This window comes from Eublepharis macularius, chromosome 12 (genome assembly GCF_028583425.1).
Source record: "Eublepharis macularius isolate TG4126 chromosome 12, MPM_Emac_v1.0, whole genome shotgun sequence".
Taxonomy (NCBI): Eukaryota; Metazoa; Chordata; class Lepidosauria; order Squamata; family Eublepharidae; genus Eublepharis; species Eublepharis macularius.
The window spans coordinates 31,871,816-31,894,450 of NC_072801.1; the positions used below are offsets into that span (position 1 = coordinate 31,871,816).

The following is a 22,635-nucleotide window of genomic DNA, read 5'->3' on the forward strand; positions in this document are numbered from 1 at the left end:
ATCCAGGATCCTGCTCTGCCAGCCCCCTCTGCAGCCTGTGTTCCTTTCAGCCTGACCCTCCCTTCTTTCCAGATATACCATCCAGGACCTTCTGGATCACTCCTTCTTCCAGGAGGACACAGGTGTCCATGTGGAACTGGCTGAAGAGGACGATGGGGTGAAGTCCAACCTGAAGCTTTGGCTGCGGATGGATGACTCCAAAAATCTACATGGGAAGTATAAGGACAACAATGCCCTGGAATTCCATTTCGAGCTTTACAAGGATGTGGCTGAGGAAGTTGCCCAGGAAATGGTACATTTGGCTGCGTCTCTGCGGGGGGCGGGGGGGGGAGCGGTCCAGAGTACTGGGAGTCAAGGATGAGCTCAGGAGCAGGGAATGGGAGGAGAGCAGTGAGTGGAAAATGCGAAGTCCAAGGCCAGGAGTGAATGAAAGCTTTCCTTTCTCATCCCAAATACGTATTGGTTTGTTGAGATTAATTCCACTTTAAAGAAGAAGGACTTTGAATTTTGGCTTTTATCTTCATTCATCCTTCAGATCTTTCTGTGTTCAGATCTAGTCCTGAAAAACAGGTTTCAGAAGCTGACTCAACTAAAGAGTGGGGTCAGTTCCCCATCATGACCTTTCTGCACTTCTGAAGGATTCTTTTTTTTTTTTTGCATTCAACGGCAAGGATTCCATACTGCATTTATTATAGTGCTGTCATACTTTAAAATATGGCAGTGCCTGTCTCCAAGGGCAAGATCTTACTGTTATGGAAGTAAGCCCTGTTCAACAGTAATTTTGTTCCTCCCTACTATTATTCCTCCAAACATATTTCCCAGTCAGTTCTTAAGCTCTGTGCTTAATTAATTTCTTCCTCTTTGTTCCTAGTGTATGCACACTGACATTCGTACATAGATTCTTAATCAGGCCCATTTTCCTTGGCTGGAGGGAGGATTTAATTGTTCTTTTTTCCTTTTCAGCAAATGTGGTAACAAAACTACAACATGACTATTAAAAAGAAAATTGATGAACATGCTTTGCAGCTAAGAGAAATGCAATAATTGCCCCCCCCCGCCCCAAAAGAACAGGGCTATGCCATATGCATGTGTGCTGGAGCACCAGAAACACACAGGAAGCAATTAATTTATTAAGCACCACAGAGAAATGGAAGTGGCTTTAAAACAGAGACAAGGAGGAATTAAAAGGATAAAGGGAAATGCTTGAGTTTCTGCAGTTCTCCTTGGTAGTACAGTATCCTTGTTAATGTAAATTATTCTTCATTATTGTAGTTTTGCAATTGGGTGACTATAATATAAAATAGTAACTGAGTGCCTGCATGGTATAGAGGTTAAAGTTGGACTAGGATCTGAGAGACCCAGGTTTGAATCCACACTCTTATGTGGAAGCTTGCTGGGTGACCTTGGGCCAGTCTCACACTGTCAGCCAGATCTACCTCACAGGGTTGTAGTGAGGATAAAAGTAAGGGGAGGAGAACAATGTCTTTTCCCCCAGATTTTTCTTGTGATGTTTTTGATTCTGAACGGAGGTGCAGTGCCATCTTGTCTGGTGTGCAGCTGGGCCTTGAAAGGAGGAGTGGTTGGATGGCTGGCCTGAGTGATCCTGCCCTTCTGTGATTGCACCGTCATGTTAAAATAACCCATGGTGTGATTCTTTCCCTGTTGTTTTTAAGCAGCTGTGATTGCAAAGAGGAAATAAGACTCAGAAATAATTAATGGGTCAATTACACTAATAATGTTGGGGGAGAAAGGGCGGGCCCTGGATTCTGCTGGCACCTTGGGGTTCCATGATTAGGCAGTGGTGACACAGGGCCTCCTTCTGGTTCCAGAGCCAGCCCTTCACTGCTGAAGTCAGCTGAGAGAGAATAACAGCAGCCTCGCTCTGTGTGTGTGTGTGTGTGTGTGTGTGTTCCTGCAGCTGCACAACCCCCAACAGAGACATCCTAAGGGGCATTACACACTTCTGAGCCCATTGATGGCGGTGAACTGAAACGGAGGTAACTCTGCTTAGGACTGTCTTTCTGCTCCGTCTGTGCCCCCAACAGGTGATGCTGGGCTTTGTGTGCGAGGCAGACTACAAACTCGTGGCCAGAGCAGTGCGTGAGAGGGTACTTGCCATCAAGCGCCAACGTGAGAAGGCCAAGCGGGCTCAGGAGGAGCAGAAGAGGCAGGAGAAGGGGTCCACACCCCCTCCAGATATCCTGCAACTGCTGGAGCTGGGCTCTCCCCCACCTCTCATCCCAGCCCAGGCCTCCAAACCTGCCATGCCTGGATCCCGAGACTCAGCGCTTGGCCCAACTTTCCCCCTGGAGCCAGAAGAACCTGAGGTTGACCAGCACCAGCCCTTCTTGTACCAGCATGGTTATTCCTCTGCCACGTGTATGTTCAACTCTCCTTTCCCCTAAGATCCTCATATCCTCTCCTCTTCAGTAGCAGCGGCTAGACACCGTTTGCTGTGCTGTATTCCCTACATCCACAGTCACACGGCAAATTCATGAGATTTGTATAGGCTGTGAAATGTGAACACCTTGAAGATTTCACATGCATTTTAAAATTTAAATTAGCCATTCTTACTGCTATGAACATGAAATTGGGTCAGATGTAGTCCACACTGCTTATAACTTGGGGACACTTGAAAGTGACTTCCAGAGGCTGATCAACTCTTTGCTGTCCCTCATTGCTAATGGGAGCAGAACAAATAAGCCCCACAATGTCCACCCAGACCCTACTCTTTTGCCCTTTAAAAACACGATCCCTACAGGAAACTTGCTGTCATGGTGGGACTCAGTTCTAAGGAGCTATGCAGTTTCCGTAGTCTCCCATTTCACATGCACACCCTCTTCTCTGCTTCTGCTTCAGCTGACTGTGAGACCGATGGCTACCTGAGTTCCTCCGGATTTGTGGACATGGCTGAAGCACCCCAGAGTCTCCCCAGCCCAGCAGCTGCCCCTGAGTGCTCCTTCTCTTCGGTGAGTCAAAGAGGAGTTCCTAGAACAGGCTGCCTTATTGGAATGTACACTTGGAGCTGAGGAGTAGTGGAACTGACTCTTCAGTCCTTCTGTTTTTTTTTAATCTTCACAGAGCATTGCTGTGAGCCCGCACCCTGTCTCCACCAGCGACTTCTCACCCATGGACAGGTAACAAGGGAAGTCTGGAGAGCTGCAATGGGCTTGTTGGAATAAGGTTTACAAGGATGCTTGAAGCAGGGAGGAGATTGTGAGGTTTCCCTCAAAGACCATCTGAGTTACTGAAGACAGTGTGATGTTTCCAGGCCCTTGTTCTGTCAGCCCGTTCTCCACTGTGAGCTCTTTTTCCTCTCATGGACGGTTGGGCGCGGCAAGGCCTTATGAGGATATCCTAACTTCTCTTTGCAGTGTGCATATGCAGTTGGGAGGGGCTGGAACGGACCAGAGGAATCCGACCTCTGCTCCTGCTGTCCTTTGCCCTCCTCTCGAACACAGGAGAATGAAGGGAATGGGATGGCAGGATGTTGAGGTGTAAGAAATTGGCTGAGACTGAAAAGGAAAGAAAGCTGGGATTGTAGTGGAAAGCAACATGAAATGTTGGCTCTGTGAGCAGCGCCAGTGAGCGGCACCAGTGAAAAAGGCAAACTCTTTGCTGGGAAAACAGCCAATAATGTGCGGCCTCATTTGAAATACTGTGTACAGTTCCAGTCACCATATCACAAAAAAGATATTGCAGAGCTGGAAAAATACAAAGGAGAGCAACCAAGATGATTAGAGGGCTGAAGTTCCTTTCCTCTGAGGAGAGTCTAGACTTTTCAGTCCAGAAAAATGCAGGTATGGGGACACATAATAGAGGTTTATAGAATTATGTGTCGGGTGGAGAGTGTGGATAGAAGGAACTTTGTGCCTCTCTGTTGTAATACTAGAATGGGGAGGGGGGCACCCAATGAAGCTGAAGAGCAAGAGATTCAGGATAAACAAAAAGACAGAAATGCTTCTTTACTCACCAAGTAATGAAGTCATGGGATTCACTGTCAAGTGAATGGCCATGAGCATAGATGGCCTTAAAAGGTTAGACAGACTCATGGAGGATAATGTCCATCAATGGCTGCTAGCCTTGGAGACTAAAGAGAACTTCCATGTTCAGAGGCAGTAAACTTCTGAAATGTGGCATTAGGAGGCAACATTGGGGTAGGCTTCAGCCTCTGTGCCCTGTTTGTTGGCCCTCCAGTGTTAACTGATTGGTTACTGTGTTAGACGGGATGCTGGACTAGATGGACCACGGGTCTGATCCAGTGCGCTCTTTTTATACTTGTATGTTCTGATGGCTTTTAAACAGTTACACATCAGATGTGGCATCTGGCTTGAGTGATGGCTATGAGGGCCTGTCTGCTGGAGAGTGCAGAGTGAAGCCCTTGGTCAAGCGAGGGTCTGGAAGGTTACTGAGACGGCGTGCCCGATCTCGCTTGCGAATCACAAACGTGAGTGTCCTCTGTGTTTCAACAGCCTCGTGGTCTGCATGTGTATGCGTGAGCATGTACATGCATTTGCATGAGCCCTATTTAATGGGAATTGACTTAGCAGGGAAATGTTTGCTTTTCATGATACTTGAGGATATAGTAGATTCCCCACTGGAGCATCTCCCCCTCCCCCAAAAACCCCCTCTAAAGTGAAACAAGTTCAAGACTCATCAGTACTGTGGAAAATCCTTTTTTCAGACTATAAATGTAGACTTTAAACAAGTTCTGTCACTTCTGTAATTCTTGCTTTTAAAGGAGAGTCATAATATTTTTAGCCTTCAAGACAAATCATTGGCAAACTATGGAGATCCAGCGTGTTGTAGAGGTTAGAATGTTGGACTAGAATCTGGGAGATCCAGGTTTGAATATCTCCTCTACCATGGAAGCTTGCTGGGTGACCTTGGCCAGTCATTCTTTCAGTGTAACCTACTTTACAGAGTTGTTGGAGAATAGAATGGAGGAGAAGAAAACATTAAAAGCTGCTTTAGATCTCTATTGGGGGGAAAAGTGGGGTATAAATGATGTGAATAAATAATGTTCTGTGGCATCTTTGTGCTTGTGTCATTCCATGCCCTTCAGGAGTCCTAAATCCTGAAGTCTTAGCTTGTTTTTGGTCACTGCATAATCCAGGATGAGTGGGAGAAGTGCCCCCCCCAACTTGCATCCCTAATGCTAGTCCCTCATGTGTGTAGATCTCAGACCAGAATGATCGGGTGGTAGAGTGCCAACTGCAAACTTACAATAACAAGATGGTCACCTTTAAGTTTGACCTGGATGGGGACAGCGCAGAGGAGATTGCAGCTGTCATGGTAAGGCTGTGTGGATTGTAGTAGAGGTGTGGGGCTGTGGCAGAAATGGACCTCCTAAGTCCTCTTTTGACCCACCCCCCCAATGTATGTACGCTTTATTTCTGTCCTCTATAGGTAGCCAAGGAGTTCATCCTAAAATCTGAACAAGGTGGATTCATCCAGCGAATCCATGATATTGTCCAGCGTGTGGAAACTCTCCTGCGCAAAGATGGGAGGAACAAAGACCAAGAGGTTGTGGGCAGCCCTGAGGTGCAGGGCCTGTCCTCTCCCTTAGCTGCTGATGGATTCTCAGTAAGTGACAGGCATGCGAATGCAGCTCTCTGGAAGATTTGCACTTCTGTAGTTGCAAGGTACCCCTGCTGGGATCCCTTTGGGGCACTCCCCAGAAGTGCAGGGATTTTTTTAATGGGCCTTACACGCCCCCCTCATTATCCCCTCCAATTGAAGATTGTATTGGAACAGCCCTTCAAGAAGAACCTGGCTCCCCCAGAGCCTTCTCCTTTCTTCACTGCTCGCCTCCTGTCCTGTCCTGGAGTTTTTTGTTTGTTTTTTTACAAAGAGAAGGTCTGGAAGCCACATGTCCGGAGTGGAGGAACCAGATGCATTGGAATGGTTGTGCTTTGCCTCTGGAAAGGAAAAGGCACTTTGCATGTGTCTAGAGAGTGGAATGAGCATTATTTTTGGCATTTCAGGCTCACACCATGGGGGGGAGTGGTTGGAGGAGGCAGTAGTGACTTCTCCTTTCTCTGCTCACCAACAAAAACAATCCTCCCTGTCTTCTTTCAGGGTCAGCTGCAAAGCCTTTCACGATCCATCTCCTCATCCTCATCTCTGAGTGGTATGTAGCCCCATGCTTGACCCTACCCCAGATTAGCATTCATACATTCTTCATCAGGACTGTACACAAGTGCTCATTCTCATCAGGGTCAAGAATTCAAAGTAAAATAGAGGAATCTTTTAGCACCTTAAAGACTAACAAATTTGTTACGGCAAATGGACCAGAACCCACTTTGTCAGGTGCATGAAGCCAATCTTCAGTTCGCAGATATAGATACATGGGCATAGAGGGGAAAATTGCAAACAATGGGGCCAAAAGGTGGTGAAATATTTATACTTTGTGCTTTCCATGACCTTTTGACCCTGCATTTTTTCCTCTGTGTCCCCATGTATCTTCATCCTCCGACTAAAGATGCACTTCATGCATCTGATGAAGTGGGAAAATCTATCCATCTTCAAAGTGCTACAAAATTATTTTCTGTTTTGTTATAACACAGCTATTCCTCTGGAATTTAAAATAAACATAGCTGCCAAAGTTTAGAATAGTAAAGGGAGAAAGACTAGAAATAACATTTGCCAAAGGACATGTTGAACCCTAAAAACGTTATTAAATATCTTACCTAGTAATGTCATAAAAATACACAGCGAACTATTTAAATATATGGTGACAGCGGCAAGAATAGTATATGCAGCAAAATGGAAGCAGAATTCTGCCCAGATTTAACAGAATGGACAAATAAGCTATATGAATATGCGTCAATGCCAAAATTAACATCTTACATATATAATGGGCCAATCCTAAAATTTCAGGAAAAATGGAAAGCTTTTTTTGATTATGTATCTGAAAATTAAGAACAACTAAGAACAATTATCAGTCACTAGAAAAGTTATTAAATCTGTAATTCAAAATGTTGAATATAAAATGCTGAATATAAATGTATTTTAATATAAGTAAGTATTACCATATTTCGCAGAAAGTGTTTTTTAAAAGAAGAATTTGATGAAGGGGATGGTGAGGAGAAATACTTTGTGGTTTATATATTCTGTTATATATAACGATCTCTGATTTATTCAACTATGTTATATAATCCCCTTTTCCTTTCTGTATCCCTTGTATTATTATTTTGTTTTTCAAAAAAAAAAACATTTGCCAAAGAAAACAGTCAGGATGAAAAGGTCTTCCCAGCCATGAAGGGAAATGAAAAAATACGTATTTCTTCCTTTCTATTTTATCACTGTTGGCCTGTTTGTTGTACCTCATAATACTCCAAAGGGGTGTTGTCCAAATGGGATAACTGTGTTGGGGGTGCAAATGAACCTGAACTGAGGGTATTCTTATGAGGTGTCTTGTGGTGCTGGTTTGTACAAGATCAATGATCAATAGTTTGTACAAGATCAAAATGAAACTAGCTCAGTATGCTCCCATATCAGTCTTTGGATAGAAGAGACTTACAGGGAAAGGACATATGAGCAGAAATAGATACCCCTGTCATGGGTTCAAGTGTGGGATCAGTACCCTAATAAAACCTTTTTCATTCATTTCTCCGCTCAGCTCAAGTTTTAGAAATTCTTGGTTCTATTCAAGAGGTAGTCTGGGGGGGTGGGGCGGAGTTTGCTTGGGAAAATGATAAAACACCCAATTTAAGGACATGATGGTCAGTGGCAATTTCATCACCTGTAAAGATATTTTTCTGCAAGGCCACAAGGCTAACGATCACGACTACAAGTATTTCCAAATTAGACAGTGTTATCAGAATTGGGACTACAGTTAGATTTGCAGAAATTTGTCTACTTGAGAGATATTGTTTTAAAGAATGTAGGAAAGAGGGGTGCTTTTTTGTTTAAATACATTGGGCCATGTCCGACACCCCTCTTCTGCTTATGGAAGAATCAGCAGAATGGGGCCATTGATTCCAGCCCAATGCATTCAGTTCAGCTGAATTGTGATACTAGTGAGTACAGTGTTAAAGTACTGTGGGACTGCCATCTCTGAAGTTCTTATATTAAGATATTATGTTATAATATGTATAACTAGAGATGGTTCCTTTAGCTATTCTGTGATAGAAGCTTAGTAAAGATTGTTTGTTGCTGGTACTTAACAGTTGCAAAGATGCATTAGGATGTTCCATAGGAATACAGTGTTGGGGGTGTTTTGTCCCCTGGGCAAATTTGGCATTCAGCAGTGATGGTCTGCTTTTCTTAGCACTCCCGTTGGGTCAGATTCAAGATTTATTTGACTGAGCCATGGTCGGTAAATGAAGATGATCAAACCTAGATCACGGCTGATAAACCTTTTAGATGCTGCTAACATTGCTTGGGCCAGATACTGGGAAAAGATTATTATGAATCCTTCAGCTACATAGTGGTTGCTTAAAGGTTTGGCTCTTGTAAAAGTGGATAAACTTTTGGATGTTTGTTGCAGATACGGCTTTTGTGCTACAGTATAATCTGAACAGAAACAAACTTCAGTTGATGATGCTTGGTGATGGTCTTTAGGACTGAAACAAATATCTTCTTGTTGTAACATGTTGCTTTTGCGTGTTTCCTGTAGTTTTAGCTTTACTGTAATTTTTAAAAAACGTTGTGTCCTTAGTTGGAATATGATGGAAGGGTGCATTTTCCCCACTGTTTCAATGTCTGCTTATGGATGAAATGAGGATTCTGTTCCCCATCACAGCTGATTTACACATTCCAAGAACTGCAGTTCCTTTATAAATGAATTTAGAAGGCAGGTGTGTAGATGGGGGCTACATGCTGTTATCCAAAGAGAAGTTTAATCTAGAAGCAGGGTGGAACCAACCAATACGGTCATACAAAAAGGGATGCCTGACCTGCGGGGAGGAATTGTGAGGTTACGTCCCAAGATTTGATGCTTCCTTATTTCAGATCTGGGCTGCTCCAGCCCTGGCCAGTCCATTTCGTCCCCACTTGGGAATGAGCTCTTCAGTCCCACGGACCCACCAGCAGGCGCCCAGGCCTTTGGGATTCCTCTGCCGTCAACGCCACTCAAAGGTGAGAACTGAGCAGTTCCCAGCTCTTCCCATTTATAGGAAAGGGTCCAGCTGGACAGGAATCAGGGAATCGAATCGCTTTGAGTTCTCCTGCTAGTCTGTGGGACTTTTATTCAGTGCTTTGCAAATGCTGAATCCTGGCTGGTTCTCCAGGAGGCAATACAGCTGATGGCACATGGCTGATGGTTTAGGGAGGGATGTGTTTGGCACATCCACAGATTCGGACATCCTAAAATGTTCACTTTTTAAAAAAATTAGTCCACCTGGTTTGGAGGAACTTTCTGAAAATATGTAGGTAGAACCTGATGAAAGTGTAATCCTGTGCAAAATTACTCCAGCCTAAGAAATGAATAGATAGGAGGAGTAACTTTGCGTAGAATTGCATGCTAATGTCAGAAACCAGATGAGGTTGGATGGTGTTTAGAGCGGCTTAAACTGCACCGGGGAAGGACTTCAGCAGATCTCCGGTCCCTCAGATCCCCACTGTGCTCCGTTCTTCTGTGCTGCTGTTTATTTACCAAATGGTCTATATTCTTTGAAAATACTGCAAGCAGAATAAATTGTTTTAAATAATACTTATACAGTCCCCACCCCCCGCAGATTATTTGGTCACACGGTTTTTATTCTGCCATAGTGTGAAATATGTAGCTGAAGGGGAGAGCAGACTTTGCACAAAATTAATTGAGGGCCCAAGGGGATGGAAGTCATGAGGGTAGAGGATAGGCAGAGAGCGTCAGGCTCCAGGGCAGTGCTAGCAGGGGTGTATTTTGCTACAGAGCCAGAGGGATTCAGCCTGTCTCCCCTGCCTGCCTTCCAGCCTGTGTTCATCTAGGACTTTGCGTTTCTCATTGCAGGTGTCCCCAGTCTGGCTGCACAGACCTGCTCCTCTTATCCCAGGGTGCCAGTGACTCCTCCCTACGTGCTTCCAGTGCCCCAACCAATCCCCCCGCCGAGTCCTCTCCTTCCTCCCTTGACCCTCGCTCCCCCCACTGTTCCATCCGTTGACACTACTGGGCATGTGCCCCCCCTGCCCCTCTGGACCTCCTCCCCTTCCCCTCTATTCTCTCTGGCCAACGTCTTCTCCCTGGCCATGATGAGCATGGCCCAGACGCTTCTGCCAGCTGTCTCCGGAGTCCCTACTCAGACGGGCCCTCTCTACACCTCCCCTGTGCCACAGTCCCCGGGGATCTGCCCACCTAGCTCAACTGCTGCCCAATTTATCTACCCAGAGATGGTGCCTCCTGCTAAACCTGCCCAGCTGGTCAACGGGCTGTTTGGGTCATGGGCATCTCCAGGCTGTCCACTGCCCTCAAACGGCTCTGCCCCGGGGAGTCCTGGCAACAGCCTGGTAAGCTTGGCTGGAATGGAAGCCTTTTTGTCTGTGGGTTGTGGATGGGGCAGACAGAGAAGGTAGAGCTTTGCAACCTCAGTGCTGTACTGCCTGGAAAGAGCAGTTGGAAGTTGCAGGGGAGGGGAGGGATCGGTGCTCTGCCTTTTCAGCCAGTGCACTTACTGGCCCTTGGGACAAAGTGGCTGAGCTTAGACAGGATTTCAGTTTCTCCTCAGTCAGCAGCTGTTTGGCTTTGGAAAAACTTCATTGCCCCCATTCCTGCATCTCTACAACAGAGGTGTTAAGGGTGAAGGCTTCTGAATTTGAGGGGAATCCTAAAAAAAACAAAACACACCCTGGATATTAGGACTTGATGTCTGTAAAGTTGATGCTGTTGGCTTTCCAGATTTTAGACACCTTGCTTCTCCACTGCCATTGATAGTTTTTCATTTTGTAAGTTGCTCATGAGCACACAGGAGGTTATGACTGCACAGCATGCTTTTAATTGATAAGAACGCCACGGAAATAAAATGTGCACACAGCCCAGGAGAGAACACTGAAAATCTCTGTCCACTATCAAACTGGCCTGCTTTTGTGGGGAGGGGTTTGTCTTATATCTTTGGGGGCATCCTGATTCTCAGGATACAACTGGCAACCTGGCAAGGACGGACTGGGAGTGCCTGGCCCTCACAGTTTTTGTGAATTTGTTGCTGGATCAGGCATCTGCCCAAGGCCCATACTGATTCTGCCGCCTGGGGAATCATGAGATTATCTGCCTTCCTGGGAAATAGGTGCCTCAGAGGGAAGGAGATGGGAGCTGAGCAGTGGAGTGAGTGCATAAGAGGGATGTGTGTGCCCTGACTCATCCCCCTCTCTCAGCAGGCACCTTCTTCCACCGGTTCCCGTCCTGGGTCACACGTGGTTGCATCAGATTCTCCTGACCCTGCCTGTCATGCTGCCCGGCTCTCCCCCATCAATGAAGGTGAGGAGTGGTCTAGAGAAACAGGTGGGTGTGAGGCTTGGAAGTGGGAGGGTGGCTGTGTTGGGGGCCTGATGCTGGAAACTTTTTCTATTACCTGGAAATGCCAAATAATAATCGACCTCTCTGTATGGCCAGCCTTCCCACATGTGGGGAAAAGAGGGCATGGTCTGCCTGGTGTCTGGCGGGGCCTCACTTTAAAAAATCCACATAGACAACATAACCCTTTATGCTCCTGATACATGTAGCAGGAGAAGTGTTGAAGATTTATTTTTAAATTATTGTATACCTAAGGAAGACAATTAAGTATTTGTTGCCCCTCCCCCACTCCCTGCTGCCAGTGCTCGAGTTCCTGCGGGAGAACTTGGCCCCCACATCCCCACAATGAACCTGTCCATCTGCTTCCTCAACCACCAGAGCCCAAGCCACAGATCCTGGGCCGCTTCCAAGTGACGCCAACGCGAGATGTGCCCCCGGAGAGCCCCCCCAAGGTCAATGGGCCCAACTCATCTGGTGCCTCAGAGTCGGATAGCGAGTCTCCAGGAGGAACACCGGTCCAGGAAGCAGAGGAGGGCACCACACCGGTGGCAGAAGGAGAAGGGGAAGTGGAGGTTCATTCCGGTCCCCATCTCTGGGTGAACTACTTGCACAGCATCTCCTATCCAAGCAGCGACGACACGGACAGCGCAGAGGATGACGACGTCTGGGAGGAGTTGCAGCTCTTGCGCCAGAAGTGAGTGGAGGGTGAAGGCCCCCTTTCCCCCTGTTTTGTGACTGCCCCTTGACTGATACCTCCTCTTTCTTTACTTTCAGGCACCTCTCTGAAGTACAAATGCTCCAGGCCCGGCAGAAGCAAGAGATTGAAGAACTCTACGCCCGCCAGGGCAAGGTGCCGCCTGCTGGCATCGTGTCCCCTGCTGCCATACTCTCCAACCGCCAGCGCCGTCTCTCCAAGGGCAGCTTCAGCTCCTTCCCACGGCGCAACAGTCTGCAGCGCCTGGATGTGGGGCAGCCCCAAGGTCAGCTGCCTCCATACCCTGGAGCCCAATGAGAAATAGATCCAGTAAACTGGAGGCTGCTGTTGCCGTATAATGCAAGGTGTACCACTCTGAAAGTTAGACGATTTTTGCTGAAGTTCTAATCGTGATTGTTAGGAAAACTGGGAAAGCTATTGGCCTGACATGGCTTCAGGAAACAAGTTTTCTGAGACAAAGAAAATCCCTCCCCCTTTCCGGTGTATTCTAGCTCCATCAGTGCTTGGTGAAAAGGTATTTGGAATCTCTGAGTTGTGCAGGTTAACCAACCTGCTGTCTTGTCTGCGTTTTTCATAGCAATTTGTGAGGTAACATGCAAGCCTGGGAGAGTTGGAACGTGACCCGAGACACATTTGATACAGATAAAGGGAACTGTCTGTCCTCTGTGTACATCATGAGTAGCTGCTTTCAAAACTTTGTGTGTTGTATATTGTGCTTGTTTCAGATTTCTGTAATCCGGATTCCAGGACATTGTTTATTAGCTGTCTCATCCTATTGATCACGTTGATTTAACACCGTAATCCAACTTGAGTCTCAGTGAGAAAGGTGGACTATAACTGTAGAAAGGAAGTGTCACTGTTTTTCAGTGCCTTGCCCCTCTGTACACATTTTGAAGAGAAATACAAGACGGATTTTTTTTAGCAGGCTGAACTCCTTTGGGTTCTCATCTCATCAGCAGCAACCAGCTTTTCCTTCTTTACCCAGTCAAGTCAGAATGAGAAGATACGGCAGTATGGAAAATTTACTCCGTTTATGCAGCTAGCATAGAGACCTTGTGCGGGGCAGCTCCTTCTTGTCTTTTTTCCTAGAGGAACCTGTGTGTGTGTGTGTCACAGTCATTACCATTTTACCCACAGGGAGTTGAAATTTAAGTTAGACAATCTCTAACATTAGATAAGGATAATCCCCATATATACAGTACTTTCAAGAATATATTTATTGTGTAAATAAATTTTTGTTTTGGCCACAGTTAATGTACCATAACATGTAGGCTGATCGCTATTAAATACTTCACTGTTTTCAGTGTTAAAGATTAACTTAGTATGCAAATCTGCTGCTAACCCTATTGTGACCATATGGTAGTGTTCCTGTTCAAATTATACTCCTTTCATTGTTTGCTACAAAATTTGTCTTTTCTAATGTTTTTTCCTGGCCTCTCAGATGGCAAAAATTAAGATGCCTGTGCTAAGGTAGCAGAAGTTGCAGCAATTTATAGTTCTCTCAAGTGAAGAGTATGCAGTTTTGCTTGTAGGAAATGAAGACATTTATACTTTACTTTTCATAAGTATGTTGAACAGTAACATTTTATATGCTAATGATGTATGTAAGTTATACATGATATATTTTATATTGCTAAATCAGTAAAATAAGTTTAGTGTTAATAAGAAATTAAGTGTTGCAAATATTTCAGCTGTTTCCCTAAATTCCCATCCCTCCCCCTGAAAACTTGGAAAAAATTGTTCTTTTCTGTGGCTTCAGAAGGCTAGCAATGTTTGTTTCAATATGAGCTTTTTGAGTCACAGCCCACTTTCTTTGTATATGTGAAGGGAAAATCATACTGGGAATTCTTCTTATGTGAAAGATTATGGGTTGGGGAGGATCCAAAGCAGAGAAGCTTGATCCACCATGAAGGGAAAAGGAAAGAATTGAAGTAGAAAGTTCAGGTGTGACTCCCACAATAAATCAACAGAAGTAGCAGTTATACCCTCCTCTCCCCTAATCTTCCCCTTAATTTTCCCTTCACATATCTAAATAAATATACTTTGACTCATGAAATCTCCTAAAGAATTGAACATTTTTAATCTTCTTGGTGCCACTGGACTTTTTTTTAAATTTGTTACGACAGAGTAAACATGGCTATCCCTTTGCATCCCAAATTTCTGGAGATGTGACATCTAAAAGCACCATGTTGGTTAATAGCAGAGGTCCTGCAGGGTTCTTTAGTTGCCTTGTTATATTTTTACTTGTGAGATGTTCCTCTTTGTAACACCTCTGCTTTGACTCTCCTGCAGGGATCATGAGGAGGAATTCTGTCAATGGAGGGAGCAGCAGTCTGTCCCCGGAGCAGAGACAAAGCAAAGGGGTGACCTTTGCTAGCGACGTGGGGCGCATGGTGAGACATGTCTTGCGGGGTCAATAGAGGGGGCGTGGGAGCAAGCCTAAGCATGTCTACTCAGATGTAAGCCTTCTTTTATTCAGCACGGCTTACTCCCAAGAAAGTGTTCTTAGGCTTGTAGCACCTGAGCCTTTGCCCAGAGGCTGACTCCGCATGTATCAGGCTATGGATGACAGGATATGGTAACCAGGTCTCTGTACCATTGCAACAAGAAGTCCAAGCTCTTCGTTAAATGGTTTTTATTCAGAAATCCAATCTTTCCATATATATGTCCATAGAATTACTCAGAGGCAAGAAAGCATGCAAGCAGTACACTCTTCCTTGACAGGAATAGAAACTTGAGAAAAGCACAGCTCTAAATACTCATTATTTCCCCCCCTCCCAAAACCACAAGTTTGCGCGGGAAGGAGTCTGGGAACTTCTGCTGGAGTTTATACATTAGCTAGACAGGACAAAGAGGCATAAAAGAAAATGCAACATTTCAGACAGTGCAAGGTCACTTCAGTGAGCTTCAAAGAAAGAGATAACACAGCTGTGTTCTCAGGCTGAGAGAGAGAGAAATGAAAGTGATGATTATAGCATTTACAAACTGAAATCCAGGCATAGTATTAGCACTAGTTCAACACCTAGAACAATGACATGGATGTAGGGATACAGACATGACAGCATGTGTTGGGCAAGCTAGACAGGGAACCTCTTCTGACCTGCCCTGATCTGGGTGAAAAGGTGGTATCATTGGCTCTAGGTGTGGGGTGGGGGTGGGATAGTGATTGGTATTCTGTTTCAAAATCAAACAATCTTTGGGCAAAGAAATGAGTTATGGTGCTTACAAATCCAATCTATCCTTTGCGCCAGGAAAATATTGCCATTGCATGTTAATATGCCCTCTTTGACTTTGGCACCATGTAAGCAGCACAAGGAGGGTGGTTGCCACTCCTGCCTCGTCTAACAGCCATGCTTCTGGTGGCAGATGAGGCAGACTCATGCTTCGCCCAGGCAGGAGGGATTAACTGGAACGACACCGACATGACTCGTCAATATCTGATGGTCTTTCAGTAGAGAAAGGAAAGGCCAGAATGATCCAGCCGCAGGAGCTCAGAGCACAGCTTGCTGCTACATCCCTTCCCGTTAAAAATGGGGGCTATGAAACCTCCTGACTTGGGAGAAATCCAGTGTAGGTTTTCTTTAAGAGCACAAAAGGGAGAACCCTGCAATATCTGTGAATTTTTGACAAATCTGATCAGTTGAAGGGAGAACCTGAAGGTCTGTTTTGAGTGGCCACAAAATGGTCAGAAATAGGAGACCCTCACTATTATCAGTCCAAATGTTTAAAATTGCCCCTTAAAGGACACTGCACACCAAGGAATGGTGGGCGAACATGTGTTCCCCAAGCATCACACTCTGTCCCCAACTGTGGAGAAAGGAGCCCAGCCACTGCAAAGCTGTCCCACAAATCCTCACAGTGGTGACGTTATGGGTCAAAAGATCATGATCAACTGCTGCTGTAAGATCTAAGAGTACCAACAGCGCTGACCCGCCCCGATCCAGGTGTCGCTGCAGATCGTCCATGAGGGCAACCAGAGCTGTCTCCGTACCATGGCCAGGCCGAAAACTGGATTGGAATGGGTCCAGGATGGAGGAATCATCCAGGAATACCTGTAGCTGTTCCACTACTGCCCTCTCAATTACCTTGCCCAGGTAATTGACTGGGTGGTAATTGGCTGCATCAGCAGGATCCAGTGATGGTTTCTTTAGTAAGGGCTGCACCATTGCCTCCTTCAGTGAGTCCAGGAAAATCCCAGAACTCAAAGACAGACTGATGATATCAGCTAAAGGAGCCCAGAATCCAACATCACCAGTTTTCACCAGCCATGACAGACACGGGTCCAGTGGGCATGTGGTAGGTTTCACAGCACACAGGATCCTGTCCACCTCTTCCTGGGAGAGTGGCTCAGAGTGATCAAAGATCAACTCGGAAGATGGCCAAGAGGCCTCCAATTCATATACTGTATCGACTGTTGCTGGCAAGTCCCGGCAGAGCGACAAGATCTTATCTGCGTAATAGCTCCCAAATGCCTCACAGCCTATTGCCAAATTCACATTTTTCTTCATCCCCTGAGAAAGGGATGTTAAAGACCCAGTCACTGTAGATAATTGTGCTGGGCAAGAGCTAGCGGATGCAATGGAAGCCGCATAGTAATCCCCCTTATGGCTGTGGCTTTCCCAAACTTACTCAGTTCTCATGAGGATGATGTGTACTAGACATTTTCCTGCAGTCAGGAGGCTTACTGGTAGCTTATGCACATTCCTTATAGGTCAGTTGAGAAAATTTAACCAGTGTTTGCAAGTGACGCTTGGACCGGGCACACATCCGTCCCAGGGAAAGTGCTGTTCAGCTGGTGGGCCCATTTGCTGAGCCCTGCAAGAGGTTTGAGGCTGACTTTCCCCACTTGGGATGTATCAGCACTCCTACAGGCTTCCTTCTAGTGGCCCCTCATGAGTGTTTTGTGTCACACACTGAATAGCACCTATAGTGACCACATTGGCACAAAGGAAAGATGCACCAATGGAAAGTCGTTTAGATAAAAATATTTTGTAAAAAAATAATGAATATAGAAAAGGGTTCTTCCAGTCCTCCTGTAAGGATGTCTGATCCCATAAGCAATCTATTAAGCCAACTTCCAGTTAAACTGGAGGACATGATTTTAGGAATGATATCTGTTATGTTATCAGTTTCTGCAAGTTGCATGCCTTCGCTGTGCCATTTCTTAATCACAGGTAGCCAAAGTCTTCCAGTGTTGGTCCTAAACTATCCTGGCACCCATTAACAGCCTTGACACAAACAAGCATCATACCTGGCTAGAAATCAGTGTACATGTGATTCAGTAAAATAACAACAGATCAGATTTTACATGAATATCAGCCATCTGAGAAATACCAGACAGAACCGTGCATCAATAGTGCTGAAGACAGACAGGCACCTCCTCACCAAAGATGGGAAAAAGCAGCCAGGTATTTTCAGCCATTGAATCTGTTGGCTGAAATAGTCCTAGCTAGAATTAAGTAGCAGTATCATCTTGCACTTCTCTATAAATTTATTTTTTCAAAATCAAAACATTAATCTCCTCAGGAATTATAAAATCTTACAGTGCAATCCTATGCATGTTTATTCTAAATTGTGTCTCATTTTATTCAGTCCCAGAGAAGTATGCTGCTTAAATCCCCCCCCCATAATAATCTAAAAATGTTGTTCAAAATTCATTAATATTTGCAGTGATGATGATTGAGTACCTCTTTCTTGAATTATTCAGTGCCAAAGATTTCCAAAATGAGAATTTCTTCAGGATAAACTGAAGCAATTCCATTGGTACCATAACAGAACCCAACTTTATGATCTTAAAGCAATGTCTTCACAAATAATAAAAATGACATTTACCACTACATCCATAAACTTAACCAGCAATCCCTGATATACATAAGGGAGGGGTGGGGGCAAACCAAAATGGCAGGAAACTGGTGCTACAAAATTAAGAGAACATAATTTACTAAAGGGGATTTTACCTTCCCTCCAAGGCCTGGAAGGAGTGGTTTTGCTTTCATTCAATCCCCAAGCGCTAGAATTGAATTTGGAAACAGTCTGTCAAGTGTATCCAGGCATCTGATTGCTCTGGTTTGTGCAGAGATCCCTGTTCTGGGTGCACTTAATGCATCTCTGCTGCTTTCCCCACTGAATTACCTTTTAGATCATTGGCTGCCCAGATGTGGTAGGACCCCTGCTTTGGATTCAGATGTTTGCCTAGAACCTGTTCAGATAGGTAGCTATTACCAGCTCTGCATTACTGTCTTGCTCTACCTCTTTGGTCTCCTGTCTTCCCCTTCTTGAGTGATAAGCTTGCACAGAGTGTATGTTTGTGTGAACGTTTGGAATATTTGCATCTTAATGTGGTCACTCTAGTATTCAGGATTGTTATTTTATGCCTGATACTGTTCTCTCCATTTTAGTGCACTAATAATTTTGCTTGATAATGCTTTCTTTGAGTTCACCATTAAGTACTCAGAAGTCTAGAAGGTTTGTCACTTTGTCAAATTACCCTTTGGTTGCTACTTGCACTGGCCATTGCCAAGATTGGGAGCATTTCTTTGGGTGTAGGACCCAAGATGACAGTGAGAGGCGGCAGCTATAAGGTTTTCTCCCACAGGCTTAATCTGCTTCCATTCACACAAGTGTCCAAGGTAATAGGTAAGAATAGACATTAGTAACAGAATGATTTTCCATCTGAGTTTAATCACTACATTTAATCCATGAGCCATTATAAGTTCCCATCTATATTTTGTACATCTGGATTTCACAAGTAGTCCCCAAATCTTATACACATATAAAAACCAAAGTACTTTCTGAAGAAGGTAATGTGCCCCTTGATAAAAAGATATAGTCCATTGTTATCAAACAGTTCTCTAAAAGAGAGAAGTATTCCATTAGAAATAATAGATTAGAACCAGCCAGCTTTTTCACTTAATCCTGCCCAATTCCCTTCCTTATCATAGCCCCCTATCCTCACATGGCTGTCATCCATGCAAGCCCCATGATTCCCAGTGTAGCATCTTTTGGTGGTTAGAGGGGACCCCTCATTCCTCTGTCAGCAGCAAAGCTGGCTCGATCCAACTAATTTGTTGGATCCAGCAGCCCAAGGAGTGTAAGGTCTAGGAAACTAAAACATTTATAACATTCTCTATTAAGTAGGCAGAACCCTGATTAAAGGGATTTTAAATATCCCTTTGTTTGCCCTTTTAGCCATAATGCCACCTTTTCCATTTAATAGAACAATTAAATCCATTTGTATTCCAAGAAGAATTCTGATTCCTTCTGTTTCCAACTCCATTTTGTTTGCCTCTCCCTCTCCAGAGGTCACATGTAGTCATTTCCTCATTTAGTCTGATCGGTATTATCCTGAGGCATTGGAGGAAGGGACAGTGTAAGAAACTCATCCATTTGGTAGACTTCTTTTTAAAAAAAAAAAAATATATATATATATATGTATATATATATATATAGGTTTTATTGAAATTTGAATACAGAAAATAAAGTTTACAATGTGGCAAATACAAAAAAATTCTGAGATAAAATACAGTACAATAAATTGCAATACCTTATACCAATTTCTTAGTAAATATCTTAAAGAGAGTGAGCTATGTGTTACGCAACATAAGAAACCACAGAAGAAGAGCGTGAAGAAGACTTACACATATTCATACATATAAAACTGTTTTAAGCCTGGATGGGATCTGTTCATTTCAAGGTAGTCCAGGAATGGGAGCCATAAGCTTTCGAGAATCACAGTTCTCTTCGTCAGATGCATGGTATTGTCACTCTTGGGAAGTGCTCAGTTTGAAAGACTTTATTGTATAATTTCTCTGAGATGAAATGATCCCAAATTTTTACAAACCAATTGTCTATTGAAGGGCTGGACTTCCAAAGAGCGGCAATCGTGCTCTTTGCAGCCAATAGTAGAGTAGCAATAAGGTCTTTCTTTATTGCGGGTATGCAAACTTGACAATTGTCCCATTGGTCTAAAAAAATGAGTTCTGGCCATAGTGGAACATTATAGTTTGTGATTTGGCGTATTTCTTTAAGAACCTCTTTCCAAAACTTTTCTGTGTGTTTGCATCTCCACCAACAGTGATCAAAACTTCTTCTGATGAATTTCCTGTAAACAAGATCAGTAATTTGAAAGGAATGAGTCCATTTACAGGGGATGTTACCCATTATGGTTGTGAGACCCTCTGTGAGACAAGTTCACTGTGTCTTGCCAAAATATTGGGATGTAATCTCAAGGGCACCTTGGTTTTCCAAATTTAACTTTTCAGCTGTTCAACACTGATGTGATATCAATTACTCAGTACAAAGAAAGAATAGCCTGATTTCATTCTGTATATATTCTCCATGTCTGCTGCACATATATCATCTAAGTGTAAATATTTTACAAAGTGACTTTTTCAAAAATGCAACCAGAATGCTTTTGCCTGTGCCTCTGGAATAATTTAATTTCTTCACATTTTAATTTTGCCTTGCTGATTACTACTTCTAATGCTGTAATCTACTCACATCATTTTGTTGCTGACTGGATGGATGTAACTCAGTTATGCCCTTGAAGATCTTTTATGTGCCCTGTAATAACTTCAAATGTACTTTCAAAGTTGTTAATCTCTTTAGCAGTTTAATTCCTTTTTTCCGCATTTATTTCAAAGGTTTGTCTCTTACTCACTACTCAGTCCAAAGGCTGTTGCATGGTTCACATTAACTCAAACGTAGAAATACATCAGAGTGTCATAAAAATCCACCCCCGCAAAGCACAGAACGACTGCAATATTTAAAAGAAACACATTAAAAGGGCCAGAATTAAAACAGATACATTTAAATCAGCAGAACATTAAAATCAGAGCTGCATTCAGCCTGGAAATCCTATGGGCACGTAGAATCCATTCAGCCCCCTGTAGTGTCAGATTATGAGAATGTCTATCTTGGGAGTAGCTCACTGTTCTAGGTCCCTCCCAGTCCTGCTTCCCAAGATCCTTTAACTTGATTTTCCAGAGAGTAACTGAGTCATAGCCTGCTTATCAGCTAAAGTATTCTCAACATGGTTTGTATAAAACAGGAAAAAGCATTGAAACATTGCCAACTGTAAAGACACTCCGTGAATGGAGGGGTGGCTGATTGTTGCCTCTTCTTCCTCCTTGTGAGGAGGGGCTTCTTGGTGTGAATTAGCTCCAGGATTCGACCTGGGCGCTTCTGCATGCAAAGTGTTTGCTCTAACCCTGAGCTCTGGCAGTAGAGGAGCCTAGTTTGTGTGTAAAAGAGCCCGATTCGGGTCCAGTAGCACCTTAGAAACCAACTAGATTTCTAGGGTGTAAGCTTTCAAGCATGTGTTCCTCCCTCACACATCTCCCCTTCTTTCTGCAGTAGCCGTCCTGTCTGAAGACTCTTCTGTAGACTACCTCAGCCTGCTGCCCACTGCCCAATGATAGGAGCAGGTAGCCAAGGACTCTGCTACTGAGCAAAGCCCTCCGCAGTGGAAGATTGACGCAGCAGCTGCCTTTTGCCGATCACCAACACCACCCTGCCAGAGCAGTGGAAGGAAAAGAGCCTGGAAGTGGCAGAACAGCCTGGGGGAAATCTGCCTACCTGGAGCGAGCAGTGAAGGAGCAGCTTCCCACTTTGGGCTACGCAAAGAGACAGTCCTTTTGTTTGGGGACTCCTTGCGTGCAGAAAGCCAGGGGGGTGTGCGGGGGTGTGTGTGCGCACACGTGCCTTCAGTGCCTACTGTCACTGAAAGAGGATGCCCTGCTCCTGAGATCAGAGGTCTTTGTGCTGTGGAGCGCCTCCTCCTGTTCCCAGCCAGATTAAAGCCATTTGTCTCAGGTCCCTGCAAAGAAGTTGGTGGGGTGGGGAGCTGTGCAGGTATTTTGCTTGGCTTAGTTCCCAAAGCTCTCCAAAATCTTTCAGTGGCTGCCTTTAGGGGGAATCCTTCAGAATGTTAAAGGGATAGAGGCCCCTTCTAGCATCCCTTAGTCCCCATGTTGCCTTAGCTACCAAGTTGCCACTCCTGACAGCACTGGCACCTCCTTTTTTTGCACTCTTTCACCCTCCTGGGGTGGTGATGGGAGCTGCCCTCATAGGTGTGGGGAGGGCTCTACTTTTACCCAGATGGGAATCTGCACTTTGGAAACAAGCCCCGCTGCTTTCACCCGTGTATGTTTTTAAAATAAATAGAGGATGGGGGGAAAGTTGCTGCACTTCTTTTGTGTTTGATGGAAAATTCCCACCAAGCAACTCCAGAACATAAGGACCTTTAGCAAGGGTTATATCTCATATTCTTGGTTCCGGATACAGTTTATAGCGTTCAGGTATTCTGTGTTACATAGTTCCCTCCAAGGTTTTAAAGGATGTAGAAGTTGAGTTAAACCAAATGAAAATTACTGTTGCATGCTCGCTCTTGAGGGGAAACCGCCCTTGGTCACGTGCTGCTGAAGCCTGGAGTGTGGACGGTACCAGCCAATACAACCAAAATGGAAAATTCCCTTCTCTTTTTAAGGCT

At 44.6% G+C, this 22,635-nt stretch overlaps 1 protein-coding gene across 2 annotated transcripts in view; it reads left to right on the forward strand.

Moving 5' to 3' along the window:
* WNK4 (WNK lysine deficient protein kinase 4) overlaps positions 1 to 22,314 on the forward strand; it is a 49,907-nt gene extending 27,593 nt beyond the window's left edge. Inside the window, exons 6-21 of one of the 2 annotated variants that reach the window (XM_054995666.1) lie at positions 73 to 292; positions 2,046 to 2,379; positions 2,860 to 2,969; positions 3,082 to 3,137; positions 4,306 to 4,447; positions 5,179 to 5,295; positions 5,410 to 5,586; positions 6,082 to 6,133; positions 8,959 to 9,084; positions 9,938 to 10,431; positions 11,293 to 11,395; positions 11,810 to 12,125; positions 12,206 to 12,411; positions 14,439 to 14,539; positions 18,286 to 18,357; positions 21,501 to 22,314. In XM_054995666.1, the coding sequence (XP_054851641.1) occupies positions 73 to 292; positions 2,046 to 2,379; positions 2,860 to 2,969; positions 3,082 to 3,137; positions 4,306 to 4,447; positions 5,179 to 5,295; positions 5,410 to 5,586; positions 6,082 to 6,133; positions 8,959 to 9,084; positions 9,938 to 10,431; positions 11,293 to 11,395; positions 11,810 to 12,125; positions 12,206 to 12,411; positions 14,439 to 14,539; positions 18,286 to 18,342 (2,611 nt within the window). In that variant the 3' untranslated portion in view covers positions 18,343 to 18,357; positions 21,501 to 22,314. The remainder of the gene's footprint in view (positions 1 to 72; positions 293 to 2,045; positions 2,380 to 2,859; positions 2,970 to 3,081; positions 3,138 to 4,305; positions 4,448 to 5,178; positions 5,296 to 5,409; positions 5,587 to 6,081; positions 6,134 to 8,958; positions 9,085 to 9,937; positions 10,432 to 11,292; positions 11,396 to 11,809; positions 12,126 to 12,205; positions 12,412 to 14,438; positions 14,540 to 18,285; positions 18,358 to 21,500) is intronic. The other variant, XM_054995667.1, reaches the window with a different exon arrangement.
* Positions 22,315 to 22,635: the final 321 nt, after the last annotated feature.